This window comes from Erpetoichthys calabaricus, chromosome 5 (assembly GCF_900747795.2).
Source record: "Erpetoichthys calabaricus chromosome 5, fErpCal1.3, whole genome shotgun sequence".
Taxonomy (NCBI): domain Eukaryota; kingdom Metazoa; phylum Chordata; class Cladistia; order Polypteriformes; family Polypteridae; genus Erpetoichthys; species Erpetoichthys calabaricus.
In genome coordinates this window covers 24600206-24618788 of record NC_041398.2, presented here as the reverse complement: position 1 = coordinate 24618788, position 18583 = coordinate 24600206, and the positions used below count along the sequence as shown (strand labels likewise).

General features: G+C 36.9%; 1 protein-coding gene across 1 annotated transcript in view; it reads right to left on the bottom strand.

Annotated features, from left to right (window-relative positions):
• Nucleotides 1-17679, bottom strand: part of LOC114643586 (C-type lectin domain family 4 member C-like) — a 58996-nt gene extending 41317 nt beyond the window's left edge. Inside the window, exons 1-4 of the mRNA XM_051927612.1 lie at nucleotides 17060-17679; nucleotides 10672-10755; nucleotides 4587-4673; nucleotides 4377-4478 (exon numbers count right to left, since the gene is read on the bottom strand). Coding sequence (XP_051783572.1) covers nucleotides 4377-4478; nucleotides 4587-4673; nucleotides 10672-10755; nucleotides 17060-17147 — 361 coding nt within the window. The 5' untranslated portion in view covers nucleotides 17148-17679. The remainder of the gene's footprint in view (nucleotides 1-4376; nucleotides 4479-4586; nucleotides 4674-10671; nucleotides 10756-17059) is intronic.
• Between the last annotated feature and the right edge of the window lie 904 nt (nucleotides 17680-18583).

Below are 18583 nucleotides of genomic sequence, written 5' to 3'. Positions count from 1 at the left end.
GCATAACTTAATCATCACATTACAGTCATACATTTTTAACAATTCAACTACAGAAAACGCTACGTATTAACAATAAGTGCAATCCATTATCCATGTTACTAACGCTAAACAAGGAAGAACTAATGTAGTTGCGCTCACGCCTCCAAAACAATAGACCAGATACCACTGTTAACACGACGGGCTGTATTATGTCCAAAGAATATTGATGTGGATCACATAATTAACCAAGTCATTGCATTACTACCTGGGGAAAGCCGCCTCTTTCTAAGTACTGACAAAATTGATTCTGCAGACGACATTGAACATCTTAATTTCCCTTTACAATATCTGAACACTATTAACCCAGCCGGATTGCCACAACACAATCTTAACCTTAACCACAACACAATCTTAACCTTAAAATCGGAACAATTGTCATGCTATTAAAAAACGTTAATTCTAAATAGGGTTTATGCAACGGTACACGTTTTTTTTTTTTTTACCTGCATTTTTTATTACTCTTTAATTTAATATTTTTTGCTGCTGGAATATGTGAATTTCCCCCTGGGATTAATAAAGTATCTATCTATCTATCTATCTATCTATCTATCTATCTATCTATCTATCTATCTATCTATCTATCTATCTATCTATCTATCTATCTATCTATCTATCTATCTATCTATCTATCTATCTATCTATCTATCTATCTATCTATCTATCTAGTCATCAACACCATGACAAACAATGTTATTGAAGCAAAAATACTTACAGGATCACATACTGACAATACTGTTTTAATTCCTTGAATTCACCTTACAAGTTCTGCCCTTGAATTGCCATTTACACTTGGGCAACGCCAATTTCCCAGTAAACCTGCATTTGCCATGACAATCAACAAATCCCAAGCACAGACCATGGACAAAGTTGATATATACCTCTCTGAGCGCGTATTTGGACATGGACAACTTTATGTAGCCTTCTCATGAGTTCGGCGTTCATCTGACATTAAACTTAAAGTTATAAATACTCCAATACCAAGAAAAAATCATTCAAGGACAACAAACCATCTTTACTACAAATATTGTATATAAACAGATATTCCAATAAATCTTTGTGATTTGCCATACAATGCGTTCTTTACTTCCTATCCACCGTCTAAAACTGTGGAGGCAAAACAGGCATGGGTTCAAACCGAACGAGCTCAACTGACAGATATACGCCTACAACGCGCGTCTCAAACCGCAGAAGCAGGGCAAGCGCGGGTTCAAAACAACGCAAGCTCCTACAACGCGCGTCTGAAACTACGGCTCACCAGTGGGCACGGGTTCAAAACACCGGGGGTAGGAGAGCGAAGCGAGCAGGGGGCGGAGCCCCCTTGTTCTGACAGAAAACATTAATGCCTGGTTTGAGAACACAGCTGAACGCATCACTGGGTGTGCATTCTCAAACTTCTAGGATATCTACACCAAGTGATGTCAAACCAGGACAAAGAAAATGATTAGCGGATGGATATGTGCAAAGAGATTCAGCAGGGGTGCTGTGGACAATAAAGAATCAGTTTTGTTTTAACCAGTCATGTGTTATAGTTAATATTTTAGATTAATATGCTTGAAGTAATGTACTACATATGTGGCAAAGCTTTCATCTATATCTTAATATGTCTGTTAACATAGGTCAACTAGTGACTTCAAGAGTATTTCAAAAAAATAACCACAGTAAGAAATTTCTGAGAAAAATACACTTTAAAGTTTGGAAATGTATAAATAACATAGTTAGAATCAACAAATATCACACATAAATATAATATAAAAGACTATATCTGTGTGGTGATTTTACCCCACTCAAAGAGTCACGTTTCATGTTAACCATTTATGGGTGCAACGAGAAGTGAAGCAAAATCAAACCTTTTATTGGTTAACTGAGTAGATTACAATATGCAAGCTTTTCATTCCACCTTGCCTGAAGAAGAGACGTGAGGTGCCCCTAAAACTTGCAAATAGTATTCTGCTCAGTTAGTAAATAAAAGGTGCCAATTTGTTTCACTTCGTATGGCTCACAAAGAAAATGCACAACTGGGAATTAAAGTGTTTTTTGAAATTAAATGACCATTTCCTTAAACATATTTCAGGTTAAAATAACAAATGGCATCAGAGCATGCTACCTACTTGATTCTTGCATTTTTTTTTTTATTATACTGGAAGCCTTAAACAGCCACATTATCAAGCGACAACTGAGCTTTGACACAGATAGTAACATTGTATGTTTCATGTATACATAGAAAACTGTATTAGACTTGCAAAACAGTGTCTCTGTTAACATTTTCTGGTGAGTAAAGCTGATAAGACAAAACTAAACATTAATTTCTAAAAGACTAAAACTAAATAAATACTAAATAATACAATACAACTAAATTCAAACCACAATAAAATATTGAAAAGCTAAATAAAAACAGAATTTAAAAACTTAAAAAAAAAGTTCCAGTTTTCTTCTGTCCAGTGGGGTTCTCTCTCTCTCTCTGTGTCTCTCACTTTGGTCCCACTTACCACTTCTGACTTGTTTTTGTGTACCACCGGTAAGCGTCACTGCGCTGGAGAACAGAGAGGCTGTTGGAAGCTTAACTTTGTTCAAGACAGGAGTATAGCCACAATGAAAGGATACTGGTAATGGCAGCACTTGTTGTCATGCCAGGGGAATTGGGGTACTATTGCTAAAGAATGTTATGTGCCATTATAATCCAGTGCCCCAACTAGGGCATGGTATGATTCCCAGGATCCTGGAGTTCAGATGGCCCTTTCATAACTGAGTAGGTACTTAATCATGGGTAAAAAGGAAAGATACTGGGGAAAAAAGCTATAAAGGGTAGGTGTTTCCTTAGTCCAACAGATGGTAGCAGGGAGGAAGTTGTTCCTATGCATGGCACCCATGTGTTGATCGTATTTGCCTTCCTTTAAACAGAGCAATGGATGACAGATACATCTGGGGCCACTTGATCATTTCTGGGGGGAAGCCACAGCAGTTTCAAAGACTATACCTGGCCTCAGCAGATATCCCTGGGATATGGACAGAAGTGAGTCCTTCTTTTAAAATCCCCTTCCATCAAATTACAGAACTGAACTTGGACTCGGAAGGCTTATTGGTGGCAAGAGCTTGACTGGAAAGGATGAGAGGCTACAGATGGTAAATAGGCTTATAAGGTCAGAGGAGAGCTGATGAGGGTGGTGCTATTTTGATTGATAAAAGCTGTAGGCATCCCATCTGTTAGTCAGGGCAAATATTTCCTAGGCATGCCTATTGGGATAGCAAGTTATTTGTTTTATTTTCTTTTGACAGCTCAGGATTACTTCCTATCTTTCGTAACCATGGTCCAGCTAACAGAAGCTCCAGCAAACATGAGATCACTTAACAACATGGAAGAGAAAACCAACAACTACACTTAACATCATATCTAGAGAAAATAAACTTCCTATGTATTCATCACAGTATTTCTGACCTGGGTCAAATAGCCACCCTCTCAATTCCACATACTGTATATACTTTTTTTGATAATTCTTTTATTTGAGTGTCTTGAGCACCCACTTGAGCTACAAGCAGCTGTACTTGTTTGATCTGGAAAGTGCCTACTAAAAGAAAGACTGATTAATTGATTTTTATTCAAACATTAATAATTTCTGTCGGATTAACAAAATCTACCAACATGATACAAGCATGTTCTGTACATTTCAGTTCCACTCCTTCTTTTATTCTTTCCCTCACAGATCCATCAGACACTGCAATCCAGAGTATTTATAATCACTTGGCTTGTGGAAGCACACATGCACTAAAGCTTTGTCTTACTAACTGCATTTTTAACATTTGAAAATTTTCCATTTCCATTCCATTAAAACCTCATTTCATTTTTCAGCTTTATGCCAAGAGAAGCAAGTGAAAATCTGACATAGTGAAAGAAGCTGGATTCTACCAGCCTACAGAGGTAGAAGCTCTCATTTCTTCTTTTTCAATTGAGGTCCATTCCAACTACAAAATCTCGTTCAGGGGCAACTGGGTGACAAACAACTAAAACAATTAAAAAATCTCTTTGAACCTAACTATTACCTAACTGGTAAAGGATGCCGCCGAGTTGTATTTCGGCAAATTGTTTCTTCGCCGAATTGTCTTTCACCGACTTGTCTTTTCGCCGGGTTGTCTTTCGTCGAGTTGTCTTTTCGCCGGGTTGTCTTTCGCCGAGTTGACTGCTGCCTAGTTGCTACTGAACCACAAAATCTATCTTTTTCAGCTTAGTCCATCTTGATTCCCAACATTTTGGTGACATTATAGTCAAATACTTTAGGCAATAAAGCGTCGGGTGCTACAAAGATATATACAATATACACATACCCATATGGAATAATACTTACAAGAAATGACAAAACCAACCAGGGCAGCCACCAGTAAAATTATCAAGAGCAGCAGTATGAGCCAACAAGCTTTGGTGTTCACATTGGGACAAGGCACTGGAGCTGCCGGGAGACAAAAGAGTAGGAAATACAAATTGGAAGTGTGTATCAGTTAAATGCTTCCAAAGCTCCATGTGTATGTCAAGTCAACCCTCCAACCCACAGTTTTACCTGCTGATGTCTTCTTGGAAAGGCCAGAAGTGCCTGCAGTGCTGCCAGGATTACTCTCTTTGACTTCTTTCGGTGATTCACCAGAATCTTAAAAACAGACACTAATGAATAACAAATCCAGTTTATCCATCTATTTCCGACCTATTTCTCTTAAAGGGCAAGTTTGATGTTTCTCAAATTGAAGTTATTTATTCACAATCATGGTATACATTAATTTGCCACATAAAATTGTGTTCTATAGTGAAGGTTTTTTTTTATAAATTTTAAAAATACTTTGTTCTAGCAGCTTACAAGGAGACTTTATGGAACCCTGTGTCCTTCCCTAATAAAAAAATATCCTTAAAATGTACCAAACATGTCTGTTTTGAAGAGGCAAACATTTCAAATAAAGAAAATGTGCCTTCTGCATTTATGAGGTATCCTTGTGATAACAGAAGGAAACTAGAAATAATCATTTTATCACTGATTCTTGGTTTCATTTTCTCAAAGTATAGATGTGTCTTGTTCATTTGAATGCTTGCAGCAGCTGTGGAGTTTTGACAACACAATGCAGAACCCCACACCCTACTTTACAATCTGTGTGATTATTGTCCATAGGCCATGAAGTGAGATACGCAGCGAGGGGCAGTCAAGTGAAAACAGCACATACCACATCTAATTGGCTCTCTTTCTCATGCCTTCACCATCTAACAGCTACTGTCTGGTGCCAAAAATGGCTGCCATCGCTTCATCCAGGTAGATTCCGCACATTAGTGGTGGTTGCTGTGGCTACCCACTCACATTGAGTAGTGAGAAAAGTGCTATATAATTTGTAAAGAATTATTAGTAATAATAATAATAATAATAATTATTATTATTATTGAAGTTTCATTGTACTTTGTACACATAACTATACATTGAAACGAACTCCTTACACTGCATTGTATTTTTATTAAAAGCCTTATGTTTTTTTAAAGAAGCAAGCCACTTTTGCCATATTGTGTCTTAAACACGCATGATCAAAAAAAAAAAGCCTTCAGAAAAAAGACAGAGTGTACAATGTTGTTATAGTAATAAAAGAACTAAGCACAATGTTTTTGAGAATAAATTCACTGCCCTGATAACAGTCTATAAACACAGCGCCCACCATAATGTTTGGGACAAAGACACATTTTGTATTGATTTACTCCTGTGCTCCACAGTTTAAAATTACAAATCAACCAATTCAGACATTATGATTGAAGTACACATTGCAGACTTTCATTTAAGGGTATTTGCATTCATTTCGATCAAAGTATATAGAAATCACAACACGGTTTCTACATAGTCCCCCCATTTCAGGGCACCTTAAACATTGTAGGGCACTGTCTATGTAGACTCCATGTAGAAATCTGATGCTTTGAGGGAAGAATGACAGCTCACTCTGCCTACATTAAAACATCAGTACTAAACTTACTAAACTTCAACCTGATTAAACTTGGGTGAATTGGCATTACTAAAGTGGCCTTATAGCGTGTATGTGTTTACTCTGCGATGGACTGGTGCCCTATCTCTGGATTGTTCCTGTCTTGAGTCCAATTCTTTCTGGGATAGGCTCCAACTGGACCACAACCCTGCCCTGGGTAAGATAGCTCGGAAGGTGGATGGGTATAAGTATGGATGTATGCAGGACTTGAAGTGGGGCAGTACAGTACGTTGCAACTGTGCATGCTGTATGTCTATATTGTTCAGTTCTTGTAACTTCATTACCTGTTAGACAATGACATGAATATGCTGTTTTGCAATATGTGATAATATTTTTGGCTTGAAATTTGGACGCGGGCGGCACGGTGGCACAGTGGGTAGCACTGCTGCCTCGCAGTTGGGAGACCTGGGGACCCGGGTTCGCATCCCAGGTCCTCCCTGCGTGGAGTTTGCATGTTCTCCCCGTGTCTGCGTGGGTTTCCTCCGGGCGCTCCGGTTTCCTCCCACAGTCCAAAGACATGCAGGTTAGGTGGATTGGCAATTCTAAATTGGCCCTAGTGTGTGCTTGGTGTGTGGGTGTGTTTGTGTGTGTCCTGCGGTGGGTTGGCACCCTGCCCGGGATTGGTTCCTGCCTTGTGCCCTGTGTTGGCTGGGATTGGCTCCAGCAGACCCCCGTGACCCTGTGTTCGGATTCAGCGGGTTGGACAATGGATGGATGAATTTGGACGCATTTAGTGAGGGCTTTTCTGTCATGGGTTCCATATTTTAAAAATCTATTTAAAAAAATTTCACTTTAGAACCCAGTTTTACATAGCAAATTTAAATATATCATGACTCTGAGGTCGTTCGTCATGTGGTGTGTGCGGCAACGCACTGTATCAGTTCATGCTCCCAAGACCATTGCTCTTTGTTGTTTAAATCTTTGAGCTCCACCTTCTAAGACATTGGCTTAGTTTAGAAATATCATACTCAGTGAACCATCTGATTTTTCCCTTTTATATTTAAGCCAGATTCATTCATGGTTGTCTGTAGAAGTATATACAGTATTATACATCTGGCTATGCAAGACTACTTCTCTGCCAGAGCTGAGGACACCAAAGACAACCACAAATATGAGCAGCTGGGTGAGGAGTCTTCTAAAAGGGTCAGCCAGCAGTGAAGACACAAATTAAAGCTGAACTAAAATTAGAACAGTTCAAACTTTTTTATTTTTTTTATTTTTTTTTATTTTATTAATTTTATTGTAATCATTCCATACAAATAGATCAACTTATAACCAAACAAATTAAAGACAAATCAAACCCCACCCCTGAGCAGTTCAAACATAATGAAATGCAAGCGAGGAGGATGAAGTGCTAGAGAGCTTATACTATGAGCCACTGGGACACTTCACTTCATTTCCTGTCTAAATAATGAGAAGCAGAACTGTGACTTTGTAAAAATGATGTGGTCTCAACTCATGAAAGTGTGGTGGCTTTCCCTTTTTTTAAATTGTAAAAAGAAAAAAAATTGCTTAATTAGACATAGCTGTAGGTATACTTCTAACAAAAATATATGAAAAAATATTTTTGAAAATCATATTACTACCAATATAAATATATCTTAAAATATATTTCAATATACTTCAAGGATAAATATATTACAATATTTTGTATAAGCTGAAATATATTGTAAAGTATGTAAATTACTACCATTTTTGTATAATGCAAGTATTTTTCAAAATATATTGCAATCTATTTTAAAATATAATATAAATTCTAGTTATAATATAGTATGCCATATATTTAAGGCATATCAGTATTTCACTCTATTTTAATACATATGCATCATTGTATAATGTATATTTTAAAATATATATTTACCTTATAGAAATCTTGCTAAAAATCAAGCATACAGTTTATATTTCAGCATTAAAATAATTTGCAGCATTCATACTTTGACTTGAATACCTACTTGAACAACTTCTAGGGAGTTACAGGGAGTGTAAAATAAACCGAACTCACTGGAAAGCCTGAGGTTTAACTTTTTACAGGTTTAAAGATCAGCCATGATTGGCCTTGCAGAAACAGAGCGCTGGTCACACAGTATAATGCGTGTCTTTACAAAATCTGTTTTGAAATGATTATACAGTTAGGTCCATAAATATTTGGACAGAGACAACTTTTTTCTCATTTTGGTTCTGTACATTACCACAATGAATTTTAAATGAAACCACTCCGATGCAGTTGAAGTGCAGACTTTCAGCTTTAATTCAGTGGTGTGAACAAAACGATTGCATAAAAATGTGAGGCAACTAAAGCATTTTTTGAACACAATGCCTTCATTTCAGGGGCTCAAAAGTAATTGGACAATTTAAATAACTGGAAATAAAATGTTCATTTCTAATACTTGGTTGAAAACCCTTTGCTGGCAATGACAGCCTGAAGTCTTGAACTCCTGGACATCACCAGATGTTGGGTTTCGTCCTTTTTAATGCTCTGCCAGGCCTTTACTGCAGCGGCTTTCAGTTGCTGTTTGTTTGTGGGCCTTTCTGTCCGAAGTTTAGTCTTCAACAAGTGAAATTACTGCTCAGTTGGGTTAAGATCAGGTGACTGACTTGGCCATTCAAGAATTTTCCACTTCTTTGCTTTAATAAACTCCTGGGTTGCTTTGGCTGTATGTTTTGGGTCATTGTCCATCTGTATTATGAAACGCTGCTCAATCAATTTGACTGCATTTAGCTGGATTTGAGCAGACAGTATGTTTCTGAACACCTCAGAATTCATTCGGCTGCTTCTGTCCTGTGTCACATCATCAATAAACACTAGTGTCCCAGTGCCAATGGCAGCCATGCATGCCCAAGCCATCACACTGCCTCCACCGTGTTTTACAGATGATGTGGTATGCTTTGGATAATGAGCTGTTCAACACCTTCTCCATACTTTTTTCTTGCCATCATTCTGGTAGAGGTTGATCTTGGTTTCATCTGTCCAAAGAATGATTTTCCAGAACTGTGCTGGCTTTTTAGATGTTCTTTAGCAAAGTCCAATTCTTGAGGTTTATGAGTGGCTTGCACCTTGCAGTGCACCCTCTGTATTTACTTTCATGCAGTCTTCTCTTTATGGTAGACTTGGATATCGATTCGCCTACCCCCTGGAGAGTGTTGTTCACTTGGTTGGCTGTTGTGAAGGGTTTGTCTTCACCATGGAAATGATTCTGCGATCATCCACCACTGTTGTCTTCTGTGGACGTCCAGGTCTTTTTATGTTGCTGAGTTCACCAGTGTTTGCTTTTTTTCTCAGGATGTACCAAACTGTAGATTTTGCCACTCGTAATATTGAAGTAATTTCTCAGATGGGTTTTTTCTGTTTTCGCAGCTTAAGGATGGCTTCTTTCACCTGCATGGAGAGCTCCTTTGACCGCATGTTGTCTGTTCACAGCAAAATCTTCCACATGCAAGCACCACACCTCAAAACAACTCCAGGCCTTTTATCTGCTTAATTGATAATGACATAATGATGGACTTGTCCACCCCTGCCCATGAAATAGCCTTTGAGTCAATTGTCCAATTATTTTTGAGCCATTGAAATGAAGGGATTGTGTTAAAAAAATGATTTAGTTGCCTCACATTTTTATGCAATCGTTTTGTTCACCCCACTGAATAAAAGCTGAAAGTCTGCACTTCAACTGCATCTGAGTTGTTTCATTTAAAATTCATTGTGGTAATATACAGAACCAAAATTAGAAAAAAGTTGTCTCTGTCCAAATATTTATGGACCTAACTGTATGTATAAACTATATATGCTTTACATTTTATCAACATATACTTTCTTTTTTCAGAAGGGGGTATATAACAATATATTTCATTTTTGTATGGGCAGGTAGCTCTGCTAGCTTATGGAGGCGTCAGTTTTCCACCTTACCTCTTACTACCTCTTGGTTTATGCTGAGTTTTGCGATTTGACATTTTTTGAGCCAGATTAATATATGTTTAAAATATACTGCAATATATTGTAAGGTGTCTTGAAGTATAAATACTACAATATTATAACCTGCAATTACAATATATTAAAAATATACTGTAATAGTTTCTTAAATACATCTTACAGTACAGTATATAATTCCTATTGTTTTAACATATATAAGAATTATACTTTTATATTTTGGAAAATAAACTGCACTTATCTATATATTTTACAATACATTTCAGTCCAGTAATATATTTATCCTAGAAATAGTTTATTGCATATTCTTATATATATTCATATAAGGGGAAAGATAATTTTTTAAATTATATTTTACATGTATTTCATTTTATAAAGAAAGAAAAAATAACCTAAAACTGGCTTAAAAGAGAGAAATAAGGAACAAGATAGAAAAAACATAAAAGATGGAACAAGATAGAAGTCATAAAACTGAGTTAATCACAGATTTAATTTAAAACATTTTATCATAGGAGTGTTTGTTTAGAGGAGTTGGACCAGGGATTTATGTCATATGAACAACAACTTTCTGCCCTGTTTTCGTATATCTTATGTAGTCTCCATTTATTACAGGCAAAAGCAGAATACATATTAAAATCTGAAGAAATACATTAGCTACATTTAAGATATTTGTGCTGCCTCACATGAATGTTATCTGTTGGTCTTTTGAATGATCTCACCTTCTTTGGAGTCAACATCTGTATTTTGAATTCTGAAAGTGTTTGCTATTTTAATATCTGCATATGTGACATCCTCACTTGGATCTGTGTGAACAAGAGCACAAAACAATTTATTAAGTGTTACTCTGCTAAATTCTGGTTACTTATGTGTACATTTTAAAATCAACCAAAACGTGCTTTACATTTGCACCTATTTAATCCTCAAAGTACAACGTAAATATATTTATTAAGAAACATCAGCAACTTTCACCACATTCATGTTACCGCACTGCTATCTACATTGTAACAACATTAACCTCTTGTAATGGGCAAATATTGGAGAAGCAGGATGAAGAGAGCTGCCACTCGTCTCTTTGCACATTTTTTGTCTTTGAGTTGACTCTCCAGGCTCTAGCAGTTTATTATATACTCGCGGATAAGTTGATTCTACAGTATAATTTATGGTATTTTATAATGTCGGTCGTATAAGTCGAATGGGGAAAACTCACGCTGTTGGTACAAGAGATTACAATATGCTAATGCCCACCTGACAGAGTCACCATGGAGCACACTGCCTTTTTTTTCTATGTGGGTGCAGCAATGCACTGTATCAGCATGTGCTCCTAACCTCTCTCTCTCTCTATTGTGCCTATGTGACCACACAGTAATCCCAAACTATTCCAAAGCGATGTTTGCGTTGTTTTGTGTTTTTGTAGTATCTCATACCCCCATACACCTTTATTATAAGAGCATCCTTTATCTATGATGGAGCATTCGATCAGAAGAAAATATGAAGCTGGTTTTAACACTAGAATTACCAGAGCCTATGAAAAAACTTGTAGATCCGGCCCACCTTAAATCCCATTGCACCTCTCCATCAGCGTCTTTTGTCCTGTAAATGTGCCGCTAAAGACAAGAAGCAAGCAGCCTGCTATTCCATCCCCCCACCGCCGCAGAACATGCACAAAGTTCTCCCAGCTCATGCCTTGATTATCTGGGAGTGAAGTGCTGGAGTTTTAGAGTGGAAATAATAGATCATCATTTGGAACACATGCATTTCATGTGTGTTCCATTTCTACAATAATATGTGTAAACACATTGTTAAAACAGAAAAGTTTTTAATATTTTAGTAGTAAATGACAAAATGTTGGCATAAACTATATAATGTGTGAGGCCTGAAGTCCAAATATCAAATAAACACAAAAGGTTCAAGGATAAGACAACAGCTTACGTGGCGTAGTGGTAAGATTTGCTGACTTGTTATCAAGAGTCCCCGAATTGATCACGACTGCCTCCTATATTTGCTATTTTCAGTAGTGAGCTGCTCTTATTGTTAATATTATACAGTACACACATACATTTGGTTTGCGTCTGTAACAGATGGTGTACATTTATAGTACCATTGTTTTCACTTTTATTCTCTCAGTCATGATCACGATGCATACTACCGCCCTAGGGATCTGACGCTGTTAGTTTTTATTTGAAACTGGGAATAACTGTAAATGTGACTGGTGTTTTGAGGCAATGGAACTGGACATTCTCTGAGCTGGAGGGATAAAAGCTGACACACAAACGCTGGTGAATCTGCCTTCCTTATTCGTATTTCACCGTCACTATGATTTTTTTTTTGATTCAGTTTTATTGAGTGTTCCTGCTCACACTGAATTAGTATGCGCCTTATGGTCTATGATGTAAAAAAAAACAAAACAGAGACATAGGTATATATGATATTTGGAAGTATTCATTTTATGACCTGTATAGTACATTTCGAAAAACATTGTGGCACGGATGCAACATTATTCATATTATTCATATTCATTCGCATAACATCTTGCGCTTGTAATCAGTGACCGTGTGTTTTGTTTTTTTTTCCCTCTATCTTGCCACTCTCCACGTTGCTGTTTGGTGTTGTTTCTTTTGTACTCCAGGACAAGCAGAGGAAAGAATAGTACAGAGAGGTCAGTTCAGCGCTATATAATTTTATGATCAATTTTGCAGGTTTCAGGACCTGACTTATACGTGACCATATATGGTAGGTACATCTGTAACCTGTTCTGGTGTTCTGGCCCATTGAGCCAAACCAAAAATCTGGTACTAATCATGTTTCTGAATGGGAAGGTGTGCCTCCATCTTTCCGACCACTTCATTACATTTAAGTACTCTCTAAGACCGTTTGTTTCTAATGGAACAATAAACCCAGTCATACAAGGGCTGAAATTGTAATCTTTGGTGTGTGGTGTTAATTTTTTTACTAACATTTTCGAGATGTTTCTGTTCAGTGGTGAAGTAACAATTGCAATATGTGATTTAAACAGTACTGCTATGCGTAAATGAGGAGGCATGAGAAGATATTGAAAGAAGACAAGTGTATGTTGGAGGAAAAACGGAAAATGGTTTTGCCAGTTACTGTATATGGTAATTGGCTCCTTTAATATATTGTGAAAGAATAATAAAACTTATAAAGACATTAAGTCTATTGTAAACTATATTTTAAAAATATCTTACTATACATTTCTTAACATACAGTAATCCCTCCTCCATCGCGGGGGTTGCGTTCCAGAGCCACCCGCGAAATAAGAAAATCCGCAAAGTAGAAACCATATGTTTATATGGTTATTTTTATATTGTTATGCTTGGGTCACAGATTTGCGTAGAAACACAGGAGGTTGTAGAGAGACAGGAACGTTATTCAAACACTGCAAACAAACATTTGTCTCTTTTTCAAAAGTTTAAACAGTGCTCCATGACAAAACAGAGATGACAGTTCCGTCTCACAATTAAAAGAATGCAAACATATCTTCCTCTTCAAAGGAGTGCATGTCAGGAGCACAGAATGTCACATAGATAGAGAAAACAATCTCTAGCAAACAAATCAATAGGGCTGTTTGGCTTTTAAGTATGCGAAGCACCGCGGCACAAAGCTGTTGAAGGCGGCAGCTCACACCCCCTCCGTCAGGAGCAGGAAGAGAGAGAGAGAGAGAGAGAGAGAGAGAGAGAGAGAGAGAGAGAGAGACAGAGTTTGTTTTTCAGTCAAAAATCAATACGTGCCCTTCGAGCTTTTAAGTATGCGAAGCACCGTGCAGCATGTCGTTTCAGGAAGCAGCTGCACAAAAGATAGCAACGTGAAGATAATCTTTCAGCATTTTTAGACGAGCGTCCGTATCGTCTAGGTGTGCGAACAGCCCCCCTGCTCAATCCCCCTACGTCAGGATCAGAGAAAGTCAGCGCAAGAGAGACAGAGAAAAGTAAGTTGGGTAGCTTCTCAGCCATCTGCCAATAGCGTCCCTTGTATGAAATCAACTGGGCAAACCAACTGAGGAAACATGTACCAGTAATTAAAAGACCCATTGTCCGCAGAAATCCACGAACCAGCAAAAAATCTGTGATATATATTTAAATATGCTTACATATAAAATCCGCGATGGAGTGAAGCTGCGAAAGGCGAAGCGCGATATAGCGAGGGATCACTGTATTTCTTAAAAACAATATAGTAACATTTATATGACATATTCCAATATAGTTTATAATAGGCAAATTATGTTACTATATAATGTAGTAATTGTTGCTATTTTAATTTTCAGACTTTTTTAAAATATGGCCTAGTAACCGTCAATACTGTGTTTAAGTGAAAAATAAATAGATTATTTAAGATATAATACAGTATGCTTTAGAATATTAAATTAATATATTACTCTATATATTCAATTAGCTGCCATTTCCATGCTCCCCTTGTCCTTACGGTATCTGTCAGCTACTGCTGGAGTCCCATAAGCTAACCCATCTTGAAAAGCCTCCTTCTTCCTTCTGCCAGGTCCCTTTACCACTGGCACCACTGGGTTCTGGGATCACCTCCACGACAGGCGTCAATAACTTTACGTCTAAAGCTCTGTTTATTTTCCTCAGCAAAGGAGTCATGGAACATGGCCCATTTGGGTTCATTGTCCCTAAGCCTCCCTTGAAATGCAAGATCAATTTGTCTGGAGGTGCAAGTTGAAGATGTTCTGGGTGGGGGTGTCTGTAAAACGTTTCCAGCACATCCTCACTATATACTTGTGTCTGCTTGGTCTGTCTGGCATCTTCCCCCGCCATCTGATCCAACTCATAACCAGGTATTGATCAGCTGACAGCTCAGCCCCACTCTTTACCCAGGTATCCAACACATACAGTCATAGATCTAATTGCAAAATTACAAAATTGATCATTGACCTATGGCCTTTGGTGTTCTGGTACTAAGTGCACTTATGTACACCTGTATGCTTGAACATGGTGTTTAGTATCAAAAAACTGTGACTAGCACATAACTCTAATTACAAAGCACCATTTGGTTTCAAATCAGGTAGGCCATTCCTTCTAATCACACCACGTTTTGCTGTCATTTGTCCACATGAGCATTAAAGTCACCCAATACAATGATAGAGTATCCAGTGGGAGCACTTTCCAGCAGTTGAAGTTGCAGGGATGCAATGCTTTCGTTTACCCGAACAAGAGGGAAGCAAAACTTGTGTGTGGGAGGAATTCAGTGAGACCATGGAAACTGAGTGATTCTGGTAAACTACCAAGTGACTGAGGAGGGAGAAACAGTCCTCTTATATCATCTACAACTGTGTGATGACCAGTGTGAACTTCTATACTGTAGAATGCTAGACTGGTAACCAAATCAACAAACTAATTAAAAGGGGTAGGTTCAGTTATGGGATGAAATCTGGACCCTCTGGAGATAGCAGAGGAGGAGAGAATTGAAGCCAAACTGAATGCCATTATGACCAATGCTGCACACTAACACTGAGGACTTTCAGCTAACAAACCATTCAGCAGGAGTGTGTCAAGAAATGCTAGAGAGGCTCCTTTATACCAACAGCAATACACCTGCTAATACCTCACTGGGCTTGAGACTTTCAAGTCAGGAGTTCTCTTTCTTTCTTTTCAATGTTTATTTTTTCAGCCTCTGTGGTGTATATTTTAGATTGTTATTTTGTTTCCAATTCTACTGTATAATAATACTTAATTATTGATTGTGCTTTCTGTAAAAAGTCCAGCCTTATTTTCCTAGTAAGTGGTAGCCTACTGGACCTAAGCTGGATCTTCAGAATAGCAACAACAAGTCTGTGGTCAGAATACACAAACTGGGCACTTCTGTAGACCCTGCAGTTCTGTAGGAGCCTCCTAATGTAAAAGGTATTGCATAAACCATTTTTTAATTATAAAAAAAAATCATTTACTTAAAGGAACCTTTCAATATGCCATGTAGGGCCATGTGAGCTACTTTAAACATTAGACATATATATTTCAAAATACGCATTCCCATAATAAAACAGTAATATTCTGCATAGTTAGAAACAGCATATGTTTGATTATATTTTATCCAAGAAAATATTTTTGTCAAAGTTTTACTGTAAATCAAAATAGAATATATATAATAAAATATATATGATATATTCTGGCACACATATAATTAAGCATACTAAAAGGAAAAATATTTTGAATATTTTAAAATATATACAGGTATACTGCAATGAATGATACATTACTTTGTTTAAATTAATTTTTGAAAGAATTTTGCAATACATTTCTTTATGCTTTAACTATGAAAAGCTACTTTGGCAAAAGTATGTTCAGTGCATGTTAAATGTTGGCGTTTTGAGAATTCAAACAACGAAACACTACCAAAATACTCTATATTAGTACTTTTGTAATACAGTGAACATAAGAACATAAACAGTTTGACAAAGGAGAGGAGCCAGTTTAGTCCATCAAGCCCATTTGTTCTCATGAAGTTAGAATAATATTCTCATGAAACATTTAAAAACATGTCATAGTATAAATGAATACTGTTGGTTATAATATCCTGTTTAAAAAATTGTAAAGTTTGCCTTGATTTTATTTAATTTGCTAAGTATACAATGTATTTAATATATGGCAATAAATTTAAAATAAAACGTAGTGAAAAGTCAAGCAAAATGACACCTTTTATTGGCTAACTAAAAAGATTACAATATGCGAGCTTTCGGGGCAACTCAGGCCCCTTCTTCTGGCAAGAGATGTCTCGAAAGCTTGCATATTGTAATCTTTTAAGTTAGCCAATAAAAGGTGTCATTTTCCTTGACTTTCACTATATTCATAATGGCTAACACAGTACAACACCCTAGTACTACAAATAAAATGTATAATGAGAAACAGATTTCAATACACTATGACCCAATTGAAATATATTGTAGTATAGTGTTTTAGAACATTTTTGTATTTTGGGATATGCACAATTTTCAACAACATATTGGAAAGCATATTTGCAATATTTTACTTTGCTTTTCCTCAATTCATAATAAGAAACCATATTTTTTATAAATACTGACAGCCAACCCAGTTGAAGACTTACTGGAAGTGTTAATTATTTTCTCTTTGTTCCACTCACCTTCTGTCTCCTTCTTGTTCTGCAATTTCCCTTTTCTCTGTTTCTTCTGATGGAAGTTCACTGAGGAGTATAAAACGTCACCGTCCATACTGCACAGAATATGGAAAAAGCACCAAGGCAGGAAAATGGAATTATTAGGAGAGGTGTCTGCTCCCTTATTTCTGTTAATGGTTACTTATTCAGCAAAACTCGCTTAAGCAGAAGTAAGTCACTACATAAAACAAGAAAAAAACACAAAAATTAAAAGTGGTGAACACAGGCTGTAGTCCTCAACATTAGGATATTTAAAAATAAAAAAATGAGCCAATAAAAGCCAAAAAGTCCAAATGACAGAGATGGTTTTATGCTCATACCAGCTGGTAGCTTAAATCCTTATGAGGCTTCAAATCTGAGCAGTAAATTGTCGAAGAGCAAGCTGCTTACAAAACAGGAAACTTGTGAAGAAACACAAGACCACATGTTCCAAGTAAAAGCACATAAAACGTTTTAAATCTCATACATTATAACAAAAATGAAATGGCCACTGGTTAATGAGAAAAAATAAAGTGATCAGGTGGTAGAATTCCTGCTCGACCTTCTGATTGCTGGCACAGATCTCTAGCCTCAGAGCTACCACTGAACCCTTTTGAATAAGCCTGATACTAAAATAAACTTTGCATGAGATAAATATTAAGTTATTTGTTTTTTCATTGGTAATTTTTAATGTGAGAGTAGTGGTCTAGTGATTCAGCAATAACACTTCCTCATCAAGATATTTATGCTGAGAGCAAGGATAACACTTCACAACAATGCAACACATACAGTTCACACTCTGGATGAGTGTCCAGGTTCCTAACATAGTTAATTTGTGATGCAGTGCCTTGTTGGACTGGCTCCTTGTCTATTATATTTATATTCTTTGTCTGAAAAGCTTCACATAACATACTGTATAAAGTATATACTGTATATATATATATATATATATATATATATATATATATATATATATATATATATAACATACTTTAAAATCTTGGCAGTGCCATTATTAGGAGACCATTTTGTATTTGCATCAGGAGTCTTTTGTTGTCAACACCAACATTGTTGGGAGTTACGTGATAAGCAGGGATGCTGCTTGCAACATCATTGTCATGCAAAGGAGTCAGAATCACAGCAAGAATGGGTGTGAGGCCTTCTAAAGGCTCCACAAACCAGGCTAGGTTTCCTTTGCCTGCCTAAAATAGGTCTCACCCCAAACTGCTTAACACTGGCTATGATAGCCTACATAAACCTGCAAGGGGTAGTGAATCCATCAGGGGGCACTAGCTCCCTTTTTGGAATATGTTCTTTTGTAATTGCGGCATGTTACTTAACCCAAAACTATATATAATAATAATAATATTAAAAGGCGATAACCCTCCCTTAGTGATACAGTGGAAAGAAATCACAAAGGAGAAATAACTTAGCTTTCTTTAATGATGGTTTACACGGCATAACAGACGAGGAAGCCATGACAAGACCAAATGTCATGCTGCCTCTGACACA